We start from the raw sequence: 20,937 nt of genomic DNA, 5'->3' as shown, positions 1-20,937 counted from the left end.
AAGCTTGCTGAGAAGAGGCACTCACAACTGAAAGCCAAAGAAATCTAGGCATTGCTGGGTTTCCTGTACCTTCCTTTAAAGAACATCTTTATCATGTGACTCTTATGAAATGGCCAATGGCCAGCAGCAAGACCGAAGATTCTAGGCACCAACATCTGACTCATTTTATTTACCTCCAAATTAAGAAACAGAAAATTAGTATGTAAAGTTGAATTTGTGTCAGTGATTATAGCTTCTAGCAAAGAGATTTACACCCAAAGGTCACCTGGTAAATATTTCCTGTGCAATGGAGACAATTTTTAATAGAGGTCAGCCTTTTTAAGTACAAATGCTGAGTCAACTCTGAAGGAACATCCCAACAAATGTCTAATGAACACCTGGTTGAAGTGTTTTCCTACTGAAGACTAGCACATCCTTGCTTGATCCAGCTCAGCTCTTTTCTGTTTGGGTAAGTCACAGTACTAGAGTATCCTCTTCATTAAAACATCTTCCCTTCCCTTCCTTGCAGGGTTGATGGATTGATATTAGTTAATGTAACTGAAATGCCTAGGTGTGGGGTATTATTAATATTATCATTGTTGTTAATCAAGGGTAATTGAGGACTGAGAAGAAAGGTGACAATTCTCATTGGTTGGTGGTTTGTGATTTAAGCCCTAAAAAGGGGGTAGAGTTAATGACTGAAAAATTTATCTTTTAGGCTTACAAAGTAATCTTGATGTTAAAAGAAACCACTTGAACTCGTGAGGGAAAAATTGGGGAATTTTTGGGGAGAAACATGGTGCTTTGATATGTGCATTCTAAAAGAAAAAAAAGGCAGCTGAAACCTTAAATCTCTGGCACATTATTTCTGAAATCACCCTCTGCAGCCCAATAGAAGCGAACTTTGCAGGTGCTGAGTTTACTAAGAAGGATTCTTTTCAGGGTCTATGGATTTACATCACAGCTTTGAATTCCAGTTGTTTTGAGGATGGCTGGAAAGTTAGGGTGAGAGTGACAACAGGAAGAATATTCATACTATTATCAGCCTCATGTCAAATATTCTTTCAATTCAGAGAAATATTTATTCAAACCACCTCTTTGTAGACAAGATGAAAAAGAGGTTGATGGTTTGGCATGGGAAAGTTATAACTTAAGTGGTATAAATATATATATTTTTTAATGAAACACATAAAGAGGAAATTGTCTTATGTGAGATATTTATAGGTAGAGCAGAGTTATTAAAATATCTGAAGGGCAAAACAAGGCAAGCAAAAACCTTACAGGCAATTTCAGGAAACTGACCCATGCTTGGAATAGGTGCTCCAGCCATTGACGGTACACTCAGATGTGATGTTCAAACTAGGGTTTGTTTTGCTGAGTCTAGATGTACACATACTCAGTGCTTGAAAGGTAGCAAATATAGTTGGCCATGCATATTTGCCTGTGGGGTAGTGTTACAAAAGTCTCCTTTAGTTTAACTATTCTTGTTGTTTCTATTCCCCTGCCATTGGTTGATTCTGAAATTAATCCTGTGGCCTGTTTTAAAGCTCAGTTGGCTCATGAGACCAAAAGGAAACTTGAGTTTCTGGCTCCCATATTTTCCTCAGTCTTAGGAGAAAGCCAGAGGGAGAGATGGTCCCTCTTCTTCCTCTTCACATTTCCTGTCTTTAAAGGATATTTAGAACTGATGCAGCCATTGTATTACCAACCTAAAGATGAAGTCAAACGTCATAATGACAAACCAAAAAAGTGGGAAGAACTGAAGACAGCTTTACTTCAGCAATTTCTGTTATGTCTACACACACACACACACACACACACAAGTAATCAATTCCGTTATTAAAGCAATTTTGTGTCTGAGGTTTTGCTACTTGCAGCTTACCCTGTTTGCTGTTGCCACTGAGTCAATTCCGACTCATAGTGACCCTATAGGACAGAGTAGAACTGCCCTATAGGGTGTCCAGGGAGCAGCTGGTGGATTTGAACTGCCGATCTTTTGGTAAGCAGCCTGAGCTCTTAAACACTGCGCCACCAGGCCTCCACTTGCAGCTTAAGCCTTCTTAATTGGTATGCTTTTATAAGTAGCTTCACCCAATGGTTATTTTGAACTTTCAAAACAACCAATTGCTTGTGTCACATGCAGTTGAAATTGTTCAACTTCTACCCATCTTTCCTGTCCCAACTCAAGCATCTCCTCCTCTGAAGGAGGAAATTGGTTCAGAGTTAATTGATCTCTAATAAACGATACAATTGTACTTGTTCCGGTGGCTCAAGCAGTGGTAAGAACATCCAGCTTCTCACCAGATGGTCTGCGATTTGAACCCAGCAGCTGCTATGAGGGAGAAAGATGTGACAGTCTCCGTCCCGTAAAGATTAACCCACCATGGTCGAGTTGATTTGGACTCATAGAGACACTACTGGACAGAATAGAACTGCCCCATAGGGTTTGCAAAGCTGTAATCTTTACGAAAGCAGAATGCCACTTTTTCCCCTGGAGCAGCTGTTGTTGTTGTTAGATGCCTGCAATCGGTTCTGACTCATGATGACCCTAAGTACAATGGAACGAAACACTGCCTGGTCCTACGCCATCCACACAATCATTGTTATGCTTGAACCCATTGTTGTGCCCACTGCGTCAATCCATCTAGTTGAGGATCTTCCTCTTTTTTACTGACCCTCTACTCCACCAAATATGATGGCCTTCTCCAGGGACTGGTCCCTCCTGATGATAAGTCCAAAGTTTGTGAGACGAAGTCTCCCCATCCTCACTTCTAATGAGCATTTTGGTTGTACTTCTTCCAAGACAGATTTGCTCATTCTTCTGGCAGTCCATGGTATACTCAATATTCTTCACCAACACCTTAATTCAAAGGTATCAATTCTTCTTCAGTCTTCCCTATTCATTGTCCACATCATGGGCTGGGTCAGGAGCACCTTAGTACTTTAAGTGACATCTTTGCTTTTTTTTTTTTTTTAATAAATTTATTAAGCTTCAAGTGAACGTTTACAAATCCAATCAGTCTGTCACATATAAGTTTACATACATCTCACTCCCTACTCCCACTTGCTCTCCCCCTCTTGAGTCAGCCCTTTCAGTCTCTCCTTTCGTGACAATTTTGCCGGCTTCCCTCCCTCTCTATCCTCCCATCCCCCCTCCAGACAAGAGTTGCCAACACAATCTCAAGTGTCCACCTGATATAATTAGGTCACTCTTCATCAGCATCTCTCTCCCACCCGCTGACCAGTCCCTTTCATGTCTGATGAATCGTCCTCGGGGATGGTTCCTGTCCTGTGTCAACAGAAGGTCTGGGGAGCATGGCCGCCGGGATTCCTCCAGTCTCAGTCAGACCATTAAGTTTGGTCTTTTTATGAGAATTTGGGGTCTGCATCCCACTGATCTCCTGCTCCCTCAGGGGTCCTCTGCTGTGCTCCCTGTCAGGGCAGTCATCGATTGTGGCCGGGCACCAACTAGTTCTTCTGGTCTCAGGATGATGTAGGTCTCTGGTTCATGTGGCCCTTTCTGTCTCTTGGACTCTTAGTTGTCGTGTGGCCTTGGTGTTCTTCATTTTCCTTTGCTCCAGGTGGGTTGAGACCAATTGCTGCATCTTAGGTGGCCGCTTGTTAGCATTTAAGACCCCAGACGCCATATTTCAAAGTGGGATGCAGAATGATTTCATAATAGAATTATTTTGCCAATTGACTTAGAAGTCCCCGCAAACCATGTTCCCCAGACCCCTGCGCTTGCTCCGCTGACCTTTGAAGCATTCATTTTATCCCGGAAACTTCTTTGCTTTTGATCCAGTCCAATTGAGCTGACCTTCCATGTATTGAGTGTTGTCTTTCCCTTCACCTAAAGCAGTTCTTATCTACTGATTAATCAATAAAAAACCCTCTCCCACCCTCCCTCCCTCCCCCCCTCGTAACCACAAAAGTATGTGTTCTTCTCAGGTTTACTATTTCTCAAGATCTTATAATAGCGGTCTTATACAATATTTGTCCTTTTGCCTCTGACTCATTTCGCTCAGCATAATGCCTTCCAGGTTCCTCCATGTTATGAAATGTTTCACAGATTCGTCACTGTTCTTTATCGATGTGTAGTATTCCATTGTGTGAATATACCACAATTTATTTACCCATTCATCCGTTGATGGACACCTTGGTTGCTTCCAACTTTTTGCTATTGTAAACAGAGCTGCAATAAACATGGGTGTGCATATATCTGTTTGTATGAAGGCTCTTGTATCTCTAGGGTATATTCCTAGGAGTGGGATTTCGGGGTTGTATGGTAGTTCTATTTCTAACTGTTTAAGATAACGCCAGATAGATTTCCAAAGTGGTTGTACCATTTTACATTCCCACCAGCAGTGTATGAGAGTTCCAATCTCTCCATAGCCTCTCCAACATTTATTATTTTGTGTTTTTTGGATTAATGCCAGCCTTGCTGGTGTGAGATGGAATCTCATCGTAGTTTTAATTTGCATTTCTCTAATGGCTAATGATCGAGAGCATTTTCTCATGTATCTGTTGGCTGCCTGAATATCTTCTTTAGTGAAATGTGTGTTCATATCCTTTGCCCACTTCTTGATTGGGTTGTTTGTCTTTTTGTGGTTGAGTTTTGACAGAATCATGTAGATTTTAGAGATCAGGCGCTGGTCGGAGATGTCATAGCTGAAAATTCTTTCCCAGTCTGTAGGTGGTCTTTTTACTCTTTTGGAGAAGTCTTTAGATGAGCATAGGTGTTTGATTTTTAGGAGCTCCCAGTTATCGGGTTTCTCTTCATCATTTTTGGTAATGTTTTGTATTCTGTTTATACCTTGTATTAGGGCTCCTAGGGTTGTCCCAATTTTTTCTTCCTTGATCTTTATCGTTTTAGTCTTTATGTTTAGGTCTTTGATCCACTTGGAGTTAGTTTTTGTGCATGGTGTGAGGTATGGGTCCTGTTTCATTTTTTTGCAAATGGATATCCAGTTATGCCAGCACCATTTGTTAAAAAGGCTATCTTTTCCCCAGTTAATTGACACTGGTCCTTTGTCAAATATCAGCTGCTCATACGTGGATGGATCTATGTCTGGGTTCTCAATTCTGTTCCATTGGTCTATGTGTCTGTTGTTGTACCAATACCAGGCTGTTTTGACTACTGTGGCTGTATAATAGGTTCTGAAGTCGGGTAAGGTGCGGCCTCCCACTTTCTTCTTCTTTTTCAGTAGTGCTTTGCTTATCCGGGGCTTCTTTCCCTTCCACATGAAATTGGTGATTTGTTTCTCTATCCCCTTAAAATATGACATTGGAATTTGGATCGGAAGTGCGTTAAATGTATAGATGGCTTTTGGTAGAATAGACATTTTTACTATGTTAAGTCTTCCTATCCATGAGCAGGGTATGTTTTTCCACTTAAGTATGTCCTTTTGAATTTCTTGTAGTAGAGCTTTGTAGTTTTCTTTGTATAGGTCTTTTACATCCTTGGTAAGATTTATTCCTAAGTATCTTATCTTCTTGGGGGCTACTGTGAATGGTATTGATTTGGTTATTTCCTCTTCGGTGTTCTTTTTGTTGATGTAGAGGAATCCAAGTGATTTTTGTATGTTTATTTTATAACCTGAGACTCTGCCAAACTCTTCTATTAGTTTCAGTAGTTTTCTGGAGGATTCCTTAGGGTTTTCTGTGTATATAATCATGTCATCTGCAAATAGTGATAACTTTACTTCTTCCTTGCCAATGCGGATACCTTTTATTTCTTTGTCTAGCCTAATTGCCCTGGCTAAGACTTCCAACACGATGTTGAATAAGAGCGGTGATAAAGGGCATCCTTGTCTGGTTCCCGTTCTCAAGGGAAATGCTTTCAGGTTCTCTCCATTTAGAGTGATATTGGCTGTTGGCTTTGCATAGATGCCCTTTATTATGTTGAGGAATTTTCCTTCAATTCCTATTTTGGTAAGAGTTTTTATCATAAATGGGTGTTGGACTTTGTCAAATGCCTTTTCTGCATCAATTGATAAGATCATGTGGTTTTTGTCTTTTTTTTTATTTATGTGATGGATTACATTAATGGTTTTTCTGATATTAAACCAGCCTTGCATACCTGGTATAAATCCCACTTGATCAGGGTGAATTATTTTTTTGATGTGTTGTTGGATTCTATTGGCTAGAATTTTGTTGAGGATTTTTGCATCAATGTTCATGAGGGATATAGGTCTATAATTTTCTTTTTTTGTAATGTCTTTACCTGGTTTTGGTATCAGGGAGATGGTGGCTTCATAGAATGAGTTGGGTAGTATTCCGTCCTTTTCTATGCTTTGAAATACCTTCAGTAGTAGTGGTGTTAACTCTTCTCTGAAAGTTTGGTAGAACTCTGCAGTGAAGCCGTCCGGGCCAGGGCTTTTTTTTGTTGGGAGTTTTTTGATTACCGTTTCAATCTCTTTTTTTGTTATGGGTCTATTTAGTTGTTCTACTTCTGAATGTGTTAGTTTAGGTAGGTAGTGTTTTTCCAGGAATTCATCCATTTCTTCTAGGTTTTCAAATTTGTTAGAGTACAATTTTTCATAATAATCTGAAATGATTCTTTTAATTTCGTTTGGTTCTGTTGTGATGTGGTCCTTCTCATTTCTTATTGGGGTTATTTGTTTCCTTTCCTGTATTTCTTTAGTCAGTCTAGCCAATGGTTTATCAATTTTGTTAATTTTTCAAAGAACCAGCTTTTGGCTTTGTTAATTCTTTCAATTGTTTTTCTGTTTTCTAATTCATTTAGTTCAGCTCTAATTTTTATTATTTGTTTTCTTCTGGTGCCTGATGGATTCTTTTGTTGCTCACTTTCTATTTGTTCAAGTTGTAGGGACAGTTCTCTGATTTTGGCTCTTTCTTCTTTTTGTATGTGTGCATTTATTGATATAAATTGGCCTCTGAGCACTGCTTTTGCTGTGTCCCAGAGGTTTTGATAGGAAGTATTTTCATTCTCGTTGCATTCTATGAATTTCCTTATTCCCTCCTTGATGTCTTCTATAACCCAGTCTTTTTTCAGGAGGGTATTGTTCAGTTTCCAAGTATTTGATTTCTTTTCCCTAGTTTTTCTGTTATTGATCTCTAGTTTTATTGCCTTGTGGTCTGAGAAGATGCTTTGTAATATTTCGATGTTTTGGACTCTGCAAAGGTTTGTTTTATGACCTAATATGTGGTCTATTCTAGAGAATGTTCCATGTGTGCTAGAAAAAAAAGTATATTTTGCAGCAGTTGGGTGGAGAGTTCTGTATAAGTCAATGAGGTCAAGTTGGTTGATTGTTGTAATTAGGTCTTCCGTGTCTCTGTTGAGCTTCTTACTGGATGTCCTGTCCTTCTCCGAAAGTGGTGTGTTGAAGTCTCCTACTATAATTGTGGAGGTATCTATCTCGCTTTTCAATTCTGTTAAAATTTGATTTATGTATCTTGCAGCCCTGTCATTGGGTGCATAAATATTTAATATGGTTATGTCTTCCTGATCAATTGTCCCTTTTATCATTATATAGTGTCCTTCTTTATCCTTTGTGGTGGATTTAAGTCTAAAGTCTATTTTGTCAGAAATTAATATTGCTACTCCTCTTCTTTTTTGCTTATTGTTTGCTTGATATACTTTTTTCCATCCTTTGAGTTTTAGTTTGTTTGTGTCTCTAAGTCTAAGGTGTGTCTCTTGTAGGCAGCATATAGATGGATCGTGTTTCTTTATCCAGTCTGTGACTCTCTGTCTCTTTATTGGTGCATTTAGTCCATTTACATTCAGGATAATTATAGATAAATAAGTTTTTAGTGCTGTCATTTTGATGCCTTTTTATGTGTGTTGTTGACAATTTCATTTTTCCACATACTTTTTTGTGCTGAGGCGTTTTTCTTAGTAAATTGTGAGATCCTCATTTTCATAGTGTTTGACTTTATGTTAGTTGAGTCGTTACGTTTTTCTTGGTTTTTATCTTGAGTTATAGAGTTGTTATACCTTTTTGTGGTTACCTTATTATTTACCCCTATTTTTCTAAGTAAAAACCTAACTTGTATTGTTCTATATCGCCTTGTATCACTCTTCATATGGCAGTTCATTGCCTCCTGTATTTAGTCCCTCTTTTTGATTATTGTGATCTTTTACATATTGACTTCCAGGATTCCCTGTTATGTGTATTTTTTTTTTAATTAATCTTAATTTGTTTGTTTTTGTGATTTCCCTATTTGAGTTGATATCAGAACATTCTGTTTTGTGACCTTGTGTTGTGCTGATATCTGATATTATTGGTTCTCTGACCGAACAATATCCTTTAGTATTTCTTGTAGCTTTGGTTTGGTTTTTGCAAATTCTCTAAACTTGTGTTTGTCTGTAAATATCTTAATTTCGCCTTCATATTTCAGAGAGAGTTTTGCTGGATATATGATCCTTGGCTGGCAGTTTTTCTCCTTCAGTGTTCTGTATATGTCGTCCCATTCCCTTCTTGCCTGCATGGTTTCTGCTGAGTAGTCAGAACATATTCTTATTGATTCTCCCTTGAAGGAAACCTTTCTTTTCTCCCTGGCTGCTTTTAAAATTTTCTGTTTATCTTTGGTTTTGGTGAGTTTGATGATAATATGTCTTGGTGTTTTTCTTTTTGGATCAATCTTAAATGGGGTTCGATGAGCATCTTGGATAGATATCCTTTCGTCTTTCATGATGTCAGGGAAGTTTTCTGTCAGGAGTTCTTCAACTATTTTCTCTGTGTTTTCTGTCCCCCCTCCCTGTTCTGGGACTCCAATCACCCGCAGGTTATCCTTCTTTATAGAGTCCCACATAATTCTTAGGGTTTCTTCATTTTTTTTAATTCTTTTATCTGATTTTTTTTCAGCTATGTTGGTGTTGATTCCCTGGTCCTCCAGATGTCCCAGTCTGCATTCTAATTGCTCGAGTCTGCTCCTCTGACTTCCTAGCGCGTTGTCTAATTCTGTTATTTTATTGTTAATCTTTTGGATTTCTACATGTTGTCTCTCTATGGATTCTTGCAACTTATTAATTTTTCCAGTATGTTCTTGAATAATCTTTTTGAGTTCTTCAACAGTTTTATCGGTGTGTTCCTTGGCTTTTTCTGCAGTTATCCTAATTTCATTTGTGATATCATTAAGCATTCTGTAAATTAGTTTTTTATATTCTGTATCTGATAATTCCAAGATTGTATCTTCATTTGGGAAAGATTTTGATTCTTTTGTTTGGGGGGTTGGAGAAGCTGTCATGGTCTGCTTCTTTAAGTGGTTTGATATGGATTGTTGTCTCCAAGCCATCACTGGGAAACTAGTTTTTCCAGAAAATCCGCTAAAAAAAAAATGCAGTCAGATCCCTATCAGAGTTCTCCCTCTGGCTCAGGCTATTCAGATGTTAATGAAGCTGCCTAGGGAGGGTGCGAAGGGAACAGAGAGATAGGAGAGTAGCACCTCAGAATATAGCTAGAGTTGCTTGTCTTGCTTGGAATGACTATTATATCTGAGATTCCCGCGGGGCGTGTCGCCTATGTGTGCTGGCTGTGTGGAGATTGCCCCCGGGGGGTCTGGCCCGCTGGAGTCACGGTCAGATCCTCCGCTTCCAGCCCCACGCCCAGCGTCAAGGCTCCCCTACTGGGACGGTGTACTCTCGACTCCAAAATCAGTCGCTGCGTCCCGGGGAATTCTCGTCCCTCCAGCGGCGTGGCCGTGCCACCCCCGAGAACCCGTTAGGCCTCCTCCCGGGGTTAGTTCAGATGGGTGGAGCAGTTCCCCGTGCTTGTGCCGTAACCGAGTGTCCCGGCTGGGATGCTGTTCTCCCTGCTCCAATACCAGTCGCTGCCTCCCGGGGACTTCTCCTACCGGCTGCGTCCCACGCCGCCCGCGCGACCCGGCTGGTCCCCTTCCCGGGGTTAGTTCAGGGGGGTGGAGCAACTCTCCGTGTTTATGCCATACCTGCGTCCAGTCCAAATCCCTGCGGGACAGTTCCCCGGCTCGGACGCTGCTCTTTCTACTCCAAGACCAGTCACTGCCTCCCGGGGACTTCTCCTACCGGCTGCGTCCCACGCCGCCCGTGGAACCGGCTGGTCCCCCTCCCGGGGTTAGTTCAGAGGGGTGGAGCAGGTCTCTGTGCTTGTGCCGTACCTGACTGGTACGCTGGCTCCAGGCTCTGGAAACAATTGCTGCTTCCCCGTATTAGTTCGTTTTCCGTCTCTAAATCTGTGTTTGTTGTTCAGGGTTCGTAGATTGTTATGTATGTGATCGATTCACTTGTTTTTCCGTGTCTTTGTTGTAAGAGGGATCCCAGGTAGCGTCTGCCTAGTCCGCCATCTTGGCTCCGCCCACATCTTTGCTTTTTAACACTTCAGAGAGGTCTTCTGCAGCACATTTGCCCAATTCAATACATCCTTTGATTTCTTGACTGCTGTTTCCATGGGCGTTGATTGTGGATCCAAGTAAAATAACTTCAATCTTTTCTCCATTTATCATGATGTTGCTTATTTGTCCAGTTGTGAGGATTTTTGTTTTCTTTATGTTGGGGTGTAATCCACACTGAAGGCTGTGGTCTTTGATTCTCATCAATAAGTGCTACAAGACCTCTTCACTTTCAGCAAACAAGGTTGTGTCATCTGCACATCGCAGGCCCCTAATGAGTCTTCCTTCAGTCCTGATGCTGCATTCTTCTTCACATAGTCCAGCCTCTCAGATTATTTGCTCAGCATACAGATTGAATAAGTATGGTGAAAGAATACAACCCTGATGCACACCTTTCCTGACTTTAAACCAATCAGCATCCCCTTGTTCTATCTGAACAACTGCCTCTTGATCTATGTAAAGGTTCCTCATGAGCACAATTAAGTGTTCTGGAATTCCCATTCTTCACAATGTTATCCATAATTCGTTATGAACCATACAGTCAAATGACTTTGCATAGTTAATAAAACGCAGGTAAACATCTTTCTGGTATTTTGTGCCTTCGGTTATGATCCATCTGACATCAGCAATGATATCCTTTGCTCCAAGTCCTCTTCTGAATCTGGCTTAATTTCTGGCAGCTGTCTGTTGATGTACTGCTGCAATTGCTTTTGAATGATTTTCAGTAAAACTTTACTTGTGTGTGATATTACTGATATTGTTTGACAATTTCCATGTTTTATTGGATCACCGCTCATTGAGATGGGTATAAATGTGAATCTCTTCCAGTTGGTAGGCCAGGTAGCTGTCTTCCAAATTTCCTGGCGTAGACACTTGAGCGCTTCCAGCCCAGCATCCATTTGTTGAAGCATCTCAATTGGTACTCCATCAATTTTTGGTTAACAGCCAAGTATTCAACCACTCCACCACCAAGGCTCCTACTGTAAAGATTACAGCAGTTGTACTCTGTCCCATAGGGTCGCTATGAGCCAGAATTGACTTGACAGCACACAACAACAACGTATTAGATAACTTATCTCTCAGTATTGCAACTAGTTTTCCCCTTCGTCACCTCTGTATCCCTAAGACAGCGCTTAGCATATTGCAGGTGCTCAAAAATGTTTTAAGAATTAGTGACAAAAGGAATAAACAGTGTTAATTCCCTTTTAACAGACAGTTCTCCTCATTAATGCTCTTTATCTCTAACAGTGACTAAAGACAGGTTTTAATATATTACTGTCTCTTAACCTGCTCCTACAGTAGACCTTTCATTTGGTCATTATCTAATGGTGGAAAGACTTACAGATTTCTTTCTCCTTTGATCAATGTCGAATTATTACTATACAAATCTTTCCCTTCTCAGCTAAGAATGTTCTCTACGATTCCTGCTGTTACCACCACTAGCCCATTTGCTACATTTGTTTGATTAGAAAAGAAAAAAAAAAAAAACCACTTCCTCATGTGAAAAAATTTTAAAGTCAGAATGTTTCTAATTTTTAATTCTAGTAAACAAACTGGAATATAGTAATTTTGTTATAAAATAATTACATGTCTTGCTTTCATGACATTTCAGTGTTTACTGCTCCACGATCTCATTTTTATATGCTTCTCCAAAGTCTAGTTTTAAAAAATGACTTTCTTTCTTGTGACATTTTAGACATTTATTGTTGTTAGTTGCCATCGATTCAATTTCAACTCATGGTGACCCCATGTGTACACAGTAGAACAGCTCCATAGGGTTTTCAAGGCTGTGACCTTTCAGAAGCAGATTGACAAGTCTGTTTCCTAGAGCCCTTCTGGATGAGCTTGAATTGCCAACCTTTGGCTAGTAGTCAAGTGCTTAACCATTTGCACCACACAGGGACTCCTTTTTTGACATGAAACCAAGAAAAACCAAACCTGTTGCTGACGATTCCGACTCACAGTGACCCTATACGACAGAGTAGAACTGCCCCATAGAGTTTCCAAGGAGCGATTGGTGGATTTGAACTGCTGACCTTTTGATTAGCGGCCGTAGCTTTTAGCCACTATGCCACCAGGAAAATCTGCTGCAAAAGATCTCTTTAAAGTGTGATTTTGATATGCTGCATTCTCCACTGATGGTGGTTATTGGTAAAATTAAACACATACTGGGAGCTGCAAAACTATTCAGAAATATGTCTGGTAATTTATAACTGGCATATATAATACTTTAGCTGGAGCCACACTAGATTTTAAGGTTTTTATTTCCACTTGCAGTGATTCCCCTTCATTATCCTATGTGCTTCCATCAATTTCAATTGTCAGTGCTTACATAGATGTTGTAGTTAACGTTCATAATAATCCTTCAAACTGTAAATTTAATCTAGAAAATTGAAAAGCCCATGTTTTTTTATTGTTACCATTTTTTCTTTCAAAGATGATAATATATACAACAGAAAACAAAAACTTTGAAATTTAATTTTGGGTAATTGTTCTGAACGTGAGCTTTCCCAATGAAATATTGAATCCTTCATTCATTAGTATTGGTGTTGATTTCAAGAGACACCATAATTTGCTTAGTATAAATGATACATTTTTCAAGACCATCATCACTTTTGTAACTAATTTTAACCTACATAGTGGTTTTAAGAGAATTTTTACATTAACTTTTGAGTATTGCATCATTTTGCATATAGCATTACTTAAAACAGTCATGCCAAATTAATACTGAGCAAATACTTTTTTAACATGAAAACTTCCAGTTTATTTCTTCTACAGTACAAAATAAATTCATCTCTTGTTGTTAGTTGCCCTCAAGTCAGTCCTAACTCACGGCCATCCCAAGCATAATGGAACAAAACATTACCTAATCCAGTGCCAGCCCCATGATCAATTTGTAATTGAACAAGTATGATCCACAGGGCTTTCATTGGCTGGTTTTTGGAAGTAGGTCACCAGGGCTTTTTCCACAGTCTGTCTTAGTCTAGAAGCTCTGCAGAAATCTGTTCAGCTTCATAGTAACACACAAGCTGTGGTACATTAGCATAGTACAGCTATCAAAGTCAGGAAATCAACATTGATAATAATACCACCTTACCATCCAATCCACAGCCCTGACTCAAAACTCACCAATTGTCCCAACAGTTTTTCCTGTGCCTACAAGGAAAAAAAATTTCTCCTTTCTCCCTTACCTTTCTGGCTCAAGGTCAATATCCTATCCATGATCATGTGTTGCGTTCAGCTATTATGCCTCTTTAGCCTCCTACAATTGGAAACAGAACTTTAGTCTTTCCTTGTCTTTCATGACCTTGATAATTTTGAAGCATATAGCCGATTACTTTACAGAATAGCCTCTAGTTGGGGTTGTATGGTGTTTCTCCAGGATAGGTATGCATTTTGGGCAATAATACCACAGAAGTGATACTGTGCTCTTCTCTTTGTGTCAGATCAGAAGGCACGTGATGTTGATTTGCCCAATTTTTTGTGATGTTAACTTCTATCACTTGGTTAAAATGCTATCTGTCAGGTTACTCCACAGCTATCCTTCATGGCCCAGTTCAAATACATACTCCACTCTGAACACTTCCCTAACTACTCCAGCACACATTGATCCTGCTCACCTCTGGCTTCCTTCACCTATAGTGTGTACTACATGATTTAACAGCTACGTCGTGACCTTCTCTATATTGCGTCTTCATTCATTCCACTGCAATTTGCTGAGCAATTACCATGTTTCAGGTACTGTGATAAATACTGGGAATACATGTAAGTGTCCTGTTCTAGAGGCGTTATAGCCAAGTGAATGGGAAAGATGAAAACCAAAATGTTATAATATCGCAGATAATGTTATAGCAAAAATACACGCATTGTTCTGAGGTCATGTGTAGGAAGGGTATAACCCTGTCTGGATTTGGGGGGGGGGAGATGAAGGAGGAGGAAGAGCTAGCAGAGCAATTTTCCCAGGTGATATGATTCTGGTCCTGCTAATTATCTGCTGTATTGAGGCCATGAACACGAGCTGACATTCTTTCTTTCTTCCTGACAGCACAGGGCAGAGGGTTTATCCACTCATTCAAGAACGCTTACTAAGCCTTGACTCCGCTGTTCACTGAGCTAGATTCTGGGGATACAGCTATAAATATGACACACTCCTTGCCTTTGAGATGCTCCCAATTGCAGATTTCTTTTTTCTGCTGCCTGGCATTTTCTGTTTGTTTGACTACATCTAAATCATTTAAAATCTGTTCTGGATTAAGACAGGGCAAGACGTATGAACGGATGGATGGATTCATAGTTGGATGTAAGGTCATAAACACCATAGTAAGTACTTAATAAACGATGGTTTACCAATAATTGCCTTAATCAACCGCTAGAAATATTTTCTTTTTGAGTTCTCCGATCTTCCAGGAAGCCCCAAGTGAGAGTCTTAGTTTCTGTTTTTGTGAAGCAAATACATTCTAACTCATAAGGAAACTAGTCTACTTCTTCTAAGTTCTCCAGAAGAGGTGAACTCATTTTCTGATCATTATTACAGTGTTATAGATAAGATAAACCTGTTGCTACCACGTTGATTCTGATTCATGGTGATGCTACTCTGTCCTATAAGGTCGCTATGAGTCGGAATCGACTTGATAGCAACAGGTTAGGTCTCTGAGAAATAATTTCTTGCCTATAACCAAAAACCCAGTGTCGTCGAGTCAATTCTGACTCATAGTGACCCTATAGGACAGAATAGAACTGCCCCACAGTTTCCAAGGAACACCTGGAGGATTCAAACTGCAGACGTTTTGGTACGCCACCAGGGTTTCCCTGGGCTGAAGAGGAACTTCATGTTCAGCAGTGCACATAGTTATCAACTCCTACTTGAGAAAATGGAACATACATGAATATTGAATTCTTTTTTACTTTGGATTATGAAAGATTCTATTACCCCAGAAACAAAGCAGTAATGCAAATTTTCTATTTCCTTCGCTCAATTATAACTACAAAGTTAGCTGGCACAGTAAATAAATCATTACATCAACTTCTAAATCTGAAAACGTTTATTTAAACAGGACAACTGTATTGAACAAAACCAGTTTGGGGGAAATCAGTTGTTTACTAATTAGTTGAAAATAACAATATCTGTTTGAACAATACATCCAACAGAGTGCTGTAGAATTCGATGCAAACTTCAGTCCAGCTCTGTGAACTTGGTTTATGTTCTCTCATAAATTCTGGTGGAAGTGATGTCTTTCATGATGCATTCCTAGATACAAACGAAGTTCTTGGTCAATCACTGGACTAAAACAATGGACGTATTTATTCAGTCTCCCCCAGTGTTGAGAAGGAAATGATATTCATTATTAAAACATTTGTTGTGGGTGCCTCTATAACTGATATTGCAATAAGTTAGGAAGATAAAAAGACCACGAAGATATGTCATCCTCCCAAGGAGTCTTACAATCTACACGGTGAGGAAGAAACACGTAGTGCAATGTGTGTGGTACATGCACTGATGGAAATAGGCTCAGAGTACTAGAGAGGCATCGGGGAATTCTTCCTGAGGGATGGCATCCCTGGGCTGAGGTTAAAAGCATGAGGAAATTGCCAGAGTGCAAACATGATCTCAATAAAATCAACTTTTTATTTTATGTAAGCAAAAACCGTTTTCTGTTCTTTAACCCGTTGCTGTCGAGTTGATTCCGACTCATAGCTAGTGACCTTATGGAACAGAGTATAACTGCTTCACAGAGTTTCCAAGGAGTGGCTGGTGGATTCGAACTGCTGACCTTTGGGTTAGCAGCCATAGCTCTTGACCACTGTGCCACCATGTTTTCCATCTGTTCTTTAGGTAGACCAATGATTGACAGGACCGAGCCATAGGGTCTAGAATTAGGTAGCTGGAAGGTACTCACCACCACCAGTTTGTCGTCCACTCGTTTTCTCTTAATGGTGGTTGATTTTCCATCCCACTTCTGCACGTGTACCAGAGTACCCCCATCTAAGATTATGATGCTCTGCAGGCACAAGAAAAAACGGTAAAATTTCAATGTGATGGTGGATAGTCAAGTAAGGAATATGGTACTTTTGTTCAAGGAATATTTTGTGGTCATTGGTAATTTTAAATGACCAGAATATATTGCAACAAGAAAAAAATAAGTGTAGAAAACAGCAGAATACCAACTTATATATATATATATATATACACACACATGCATTATGACTAAAGTTTTACATAAGCATGCATTAAAAAAATATTGTAAAGGAATGCAGATAATTAATACATTTTTGTTGAGATGGTAGCCTTATGGGTGATTTTCTCTCTTTTTTTTTCCCCCTTCCACTCTTTTTTTATTATTATCTAACATTCCTATGTTACTTATTCACTTCAAGTATTCTGTTTATGGTATGACATATAAATTGTTAATAATTTTTCAAAACTTAAGGACAACTTCATAAAAAGAGGAAAAAATCACCAACTACATATTGAAGACAACATAGTTTAAGCTGATTATTAAGAGATCATTGCCTGTGGTAGAACAGTTTCCCTCCTTTTATTGCAAAATGGTTTCTTGCAGACAGCCGTCATTTGGAAACCAGCGGTTACTCTGTACCAATTCTTTATTCCTCACCTTGACTTTCCTGTCATCTGCAGTGATTTCATCAAATTCCTGACCCAGTTTGAAGGAAATCTCAGTATTTTTAAAGGTACTTTCTGACCTAATAGTGATCACATCCCCATTCACACTGATGATCAAGTTGGGTTTGGCCATGCCACCCACTTTCCGGGTGGCAAAGCCCACTCCTACAGTTAGGAAAAGAAAAGAAAAGAAAAAAAAGTCAGATTTTACTTTCATTCTCACGTCTATAAGTGTGTGTGTGTGTGTGTGAAGAAAGGGGAAAGACACCATGGAGTTTCTTAAAAGCCTGATTTAAACAGTTGCTGCAAAATAGGTAAGCATGCTTAATACTCAGGGGAAGCCCCGGGGGACGATGGGGGTAGGCTCATTTTTTGAGCTTCCCTTTCTCTGGTTCTGGGTGTAACTCATCAAGAGGCCCATTGTTAACTTTCATCAAGAATCTGTACAAAGGTTAGGTCCATCTGGAATATGTTTAAAAAAAAAAAAAAGTCACCACACTCTCAAACTGTCTCAACCCATTAGGGCAGCCACTGTCATTTTACTCAGTTCATGAAATACTTGAGACACTTCAACTTTACCTTCTTAGATAATTAAAAAAAAAAAAAAAAAAAAACTGTTGCCAATCGAGTCGATTCCTACTCATAGTGACTCTATAGGACAGAGTAGAACCACCTGCTCCATAGGTTTTCTAAAAAGTGGCTGATGGATTCGAACTGCTGATCTTTTGGTTAGCAGCCATAGCTCTTCACCACTGTGCCACAAAAACAATCAAATCCACAGTAAAAGAGAATTCTTAACAGAATTCTTTTTTTTTTTTTTTTGGCCAATATAGCGTTAGTCAGTTCAAAGAATCTATTTCGGGTAGATGAGAATTGTATTCTATAGTGTTTGCTGCCAATCTACTTTCTTGGCTTCTTTTCCAGTTATTTTCTTACTTATTTAGGTTAATTCTTCTGAAAGGCAAAATGTTTCCTACATTCATACTATTTTAGAATGGTCATACTGTTCCCAATAAATAGTAGGAAATATTAGAGAGGGGCTGGACATGAGCTATGAAAACTTGAAAATTTAAGCAATGGCAATTTTAATAAGTTTAGAAACCAACATTTTCATTCCCATTCACCTAAGTTGCAAATTTCTCTCTCTTCTTGTTATTAAAAAGAATATAACCTGTGTAAGTTTTGGGATGAAAAATTTACAGCCTAACACTGACAGTGGTAACTTGGTGTGATTGCATGTCATACAGAATTTATGATAGTCGTAGACGTGCTGAATGTTTACATATATCTCAGCTACTTCTTTGACTAAGGACTACTTATGGATATTGAAGATTAAAAATAGAGGGGAGACCAGGAGAGATATATGGAGCAAAACAAGTGATGCTACAGCTTTGATTTAGCTCCCTATCTAAAAAGTGGCCCCAGGTGGGAAGACCATGTGTTGCTTCATCAAGTTCTGACTCTGCTACAAAATATAACATCAAATATATGAAGTGAGTCAGGTTAGTAAAAGGACACTGTGCTTGAAGTCAAGCAGCACATTCTACTTCCGGAAGGTTCTACCATGGCAAAAATCATACTCCCCGATTCTTTGACTCTGTCCTCATGGATGAAGGTGATACCTGTCCACCCATCATCAGTTACAGCAGCCTATGGTTTACCTGATTTCAGGAAGCATCTTACTGTCTGTAATTACTATCCGTACTTTAAATTTTAGGAATTTAATGATTAATATTAAAAGTATAAAATGTTTTTAAAATAAATAAGAGGTCCCAAATCCTGGCATTACTATTATCTGCATATATTAGTTTACTCAATCATGCTAGCTAATATTCTGGAAAGTTAGGTTTCAGTCATGGTGAAGTCCTTGATTTCCCTCTTGCCTGTAAGTAAGAAAAACAGTAGTTACAGACAAGCAAAATATATACTGTATAAGCTAGGAGATGGTTAAGTCTTTTGAGATTTAGTAATTAAATTCTAAACTCTAATAAAAATACTGTATAAATATCCCTCCCCAATTTGTTACCCTTGTATCAGATTTTACCATGTACAGGAGTACAGGGAGGAGGGCTTTCAGGGTAGGAGCTGCCCGAGTGAGAACCCACATGCCTACTCCCTTGCTTTACTTTCTTAATTATCTGGGAAACATTCACAAGCAATATAACCCCAAACCCATTGCCGTATAGTCGATTCCGACTCATAGCGACCCTATAGGACAGAGTAGAACTGTCTCATAGAGTTTCCAAGGAGCACCTGGTAGATTTGAACTGCTGACCTTTTGATTAGTAGCTGTAGCACTTAACCACGACACCACCAGGATTTCCAGGCAATGTAAAGAGAATCTAAAAAAGTAAAAGCCTTCTTTGTCAAAGAGGAGGTATTATGTGTGTAATGTTCTCCTTTTTTACTGCTCAACAATTCTAAGTCATTCCATGTAATTTCTAGTCAAAGAAGTATTTAAGTCCTTTAAGAAACATTTTCTGAAAGTAAGATTTTGTCGCCCATGAAACAACCACACATTTTAATGGACTGAACATTAAAGCAAAAAAACAAACAAAAAAAAAACAACAAAAAAAAAAACAGGCGAACATACATTCAGTAAAACTTTTAAAAAGCACCTCTGTTAAGGTGGGAAATACAATGTTTTCTGTTTCAAATGAAAATTAATGCATCCTGTGAAATGAATATGCCTTTACTTCCAAGTTATTGTTTAGTTCATTGCAAGAGAGAATGAAAGAAAAACAGGCAAAGAGCCAGGTACACCAAAGAAAACCAGGTTTAGCAATTAAAATAAAAACTTGCCGTTTTTATAGTCCATAAAAATTCTGTTCAGACCTTTTTTTCATATCATTTTACCTTAAGAAGTATTAGTTCCGGCTTTGGTCCAGAATGTTTCTAGAAACAAATGGTTCTCACTTAATATTTGTATAGACTCTATATAGGAAACAGCATTTTCATATCTGGCCAGTGCTTCCAGAATGAAAAACACAGCCATACACCCTTTCCGCCTAGAGAAAAAGCTATAAATCCAGTCATCGCACAATGCATTTGCTTACCCACTTCTTTCATGTATTCATCAAAGTTTTCACTGGAGACCAGTTTCCAGGTACCTACAAATGCATCACACATTTTGTGAGCTGCCTACAATTATGCTTCAAGGTGAGAAGGTAGCTGCAGCTTTCAGGCTATGATTCTCATGAGTACAGATAACTTCCTTTTAAAGATGTCCAGAACATGTGGTCTTGGGAAGGACCAACTGGGAATGAAATCACAACATTTCCTTCATTACTGACCTCTGTATTTTTCCCTCTGAGTCATGCTTTTAATAGAAATTTCTCAACTTTGGTTCTCCCTGGCAAATGGTCACTGTACTGAAAGTACAATTATTTTTAACCATTAAGGAATATTTTAAACATTCCTGTTTTGAACATTTAATGCTTGGTACTTTGAATTTCTTGCTAGTTTCATGCATATTTATCCCAGCGTAGAGCTGGATAATTGTCATGGGAGGAACTTTGACCCTTGGACCCCCTTTTCTTAAATTTTTTTATTAAAATTGCAATTCTGTGGTATTTCTTTTGAATTGAGTAACATGAGCTTCTTAAATAAGTGTAATGGCTCTTGGGGACAGTATTGTCTCAGGAATTACCTGGTAATTAAAACAAAAAGAAACAATGGCATTTTAAACATCTCAAATTTCTAATTTCAAGTAACTTTGCAAGAATAAAAAAATAATAAATTTAGTTCATCCACCGGGAGCCTGCACTATAGGTTAAATTAACAAATAATAATTTAACCTAACTCTTTCAATTCCCTAAATGAGAACATAATGATTTCCCTTAAAAAAATGGGTCCCAATCTTCATATTGAGAAAATTCATTCAGTTCCTGGAGCTATAGCATAAGCTCTAATGTATTCAGTTTCAGATAGCATTGCTTCACTTAAAAATCATCAGAAATGGTGTGATCACAAGCTATCAAACCTTTTTTTTCCTTCTTTTACGTGGT

The 20,937-nt window shown here is 38.8% G+C and overlaps 1 protein-coding gene across 1 annotated transcript; it reads right to left on the bottom strand.

Annotated features, from left to right (window-relative positions):
• Nucleotides 1-15,337: 15,337 nt before the first annotated feature.
• Nucleotides 15,338-20,170, bottom strand: FABP4 (fatty acid binding protein 4). Its single transcript, XM_049853582.1, has 4 exons — nucleotides 19,987-20,170; nucleotides 16,923-17,095; nucleotides 16,206-16,307; nucleotides 15,338-15,556 (listed from the first exon to the last, which is right to left on the bottom strand). The coding sequence occupies exons 1-4, from the start codon at nucleotides 20,057-20,059 to the stop codon at nucleotides 15,506-15,508; spliced, it is 399 nt and encodes a 132-aa protein (XP_049709539.1). The 5' UTR covers nucleotides 20,060-20,170; the 3' UTR covers nucleotides 15,338-15,505.
• Between the last annotated feature and the right edge of the window lie 767 nt (nucleotides 20,171-20,937).

The sequence above is a fragment of the Elephas maximus genome, chromosome 15, assembly GCF_024166365.1.
Source record: "Elephas maximus indicus isolate mEleMax1 chromosome 15, mEleMax1 primary haplotype, whole genome shotgun sequence".
NCBI classification, from domain to species: domain Eukaryota; kingdom Metazoa; phylum Chordata; class Mammalia; order Proboscidea; family Elephantidae; genus Elephas; species Elephas maximus.
The sequence above is the reverse complement of the archived record's forward strand: the minus strand, read 5'-3'. Positions and strand labels throughout refer to the sequence as shown.

Bases quoted from the DNA above. Each gene is read 5' to 3' on its own strand.
- FABP4 (XM_049853582.1), bottom strand. From the start codon at position 20,059: ATGTGTGATGCATTTGTAGGTACCTGGAAACTGGTCTCCAGTGAAAAC. The intron at 17,096-19,986 runs GTAAGCAAATGC...TCCTAACTGTAG, and splicing joins TGAATACATGAAAGAAGTGG to GAGTGGGCTTTGCCACCCGG. The intron at 16,308-16,922 runs GTGAGGAATAAA...TTGTGCCTGCAG, and splicing joins CAGATGACAGGAAAGTCAAG to AGCATCATAATCTTAGATGG.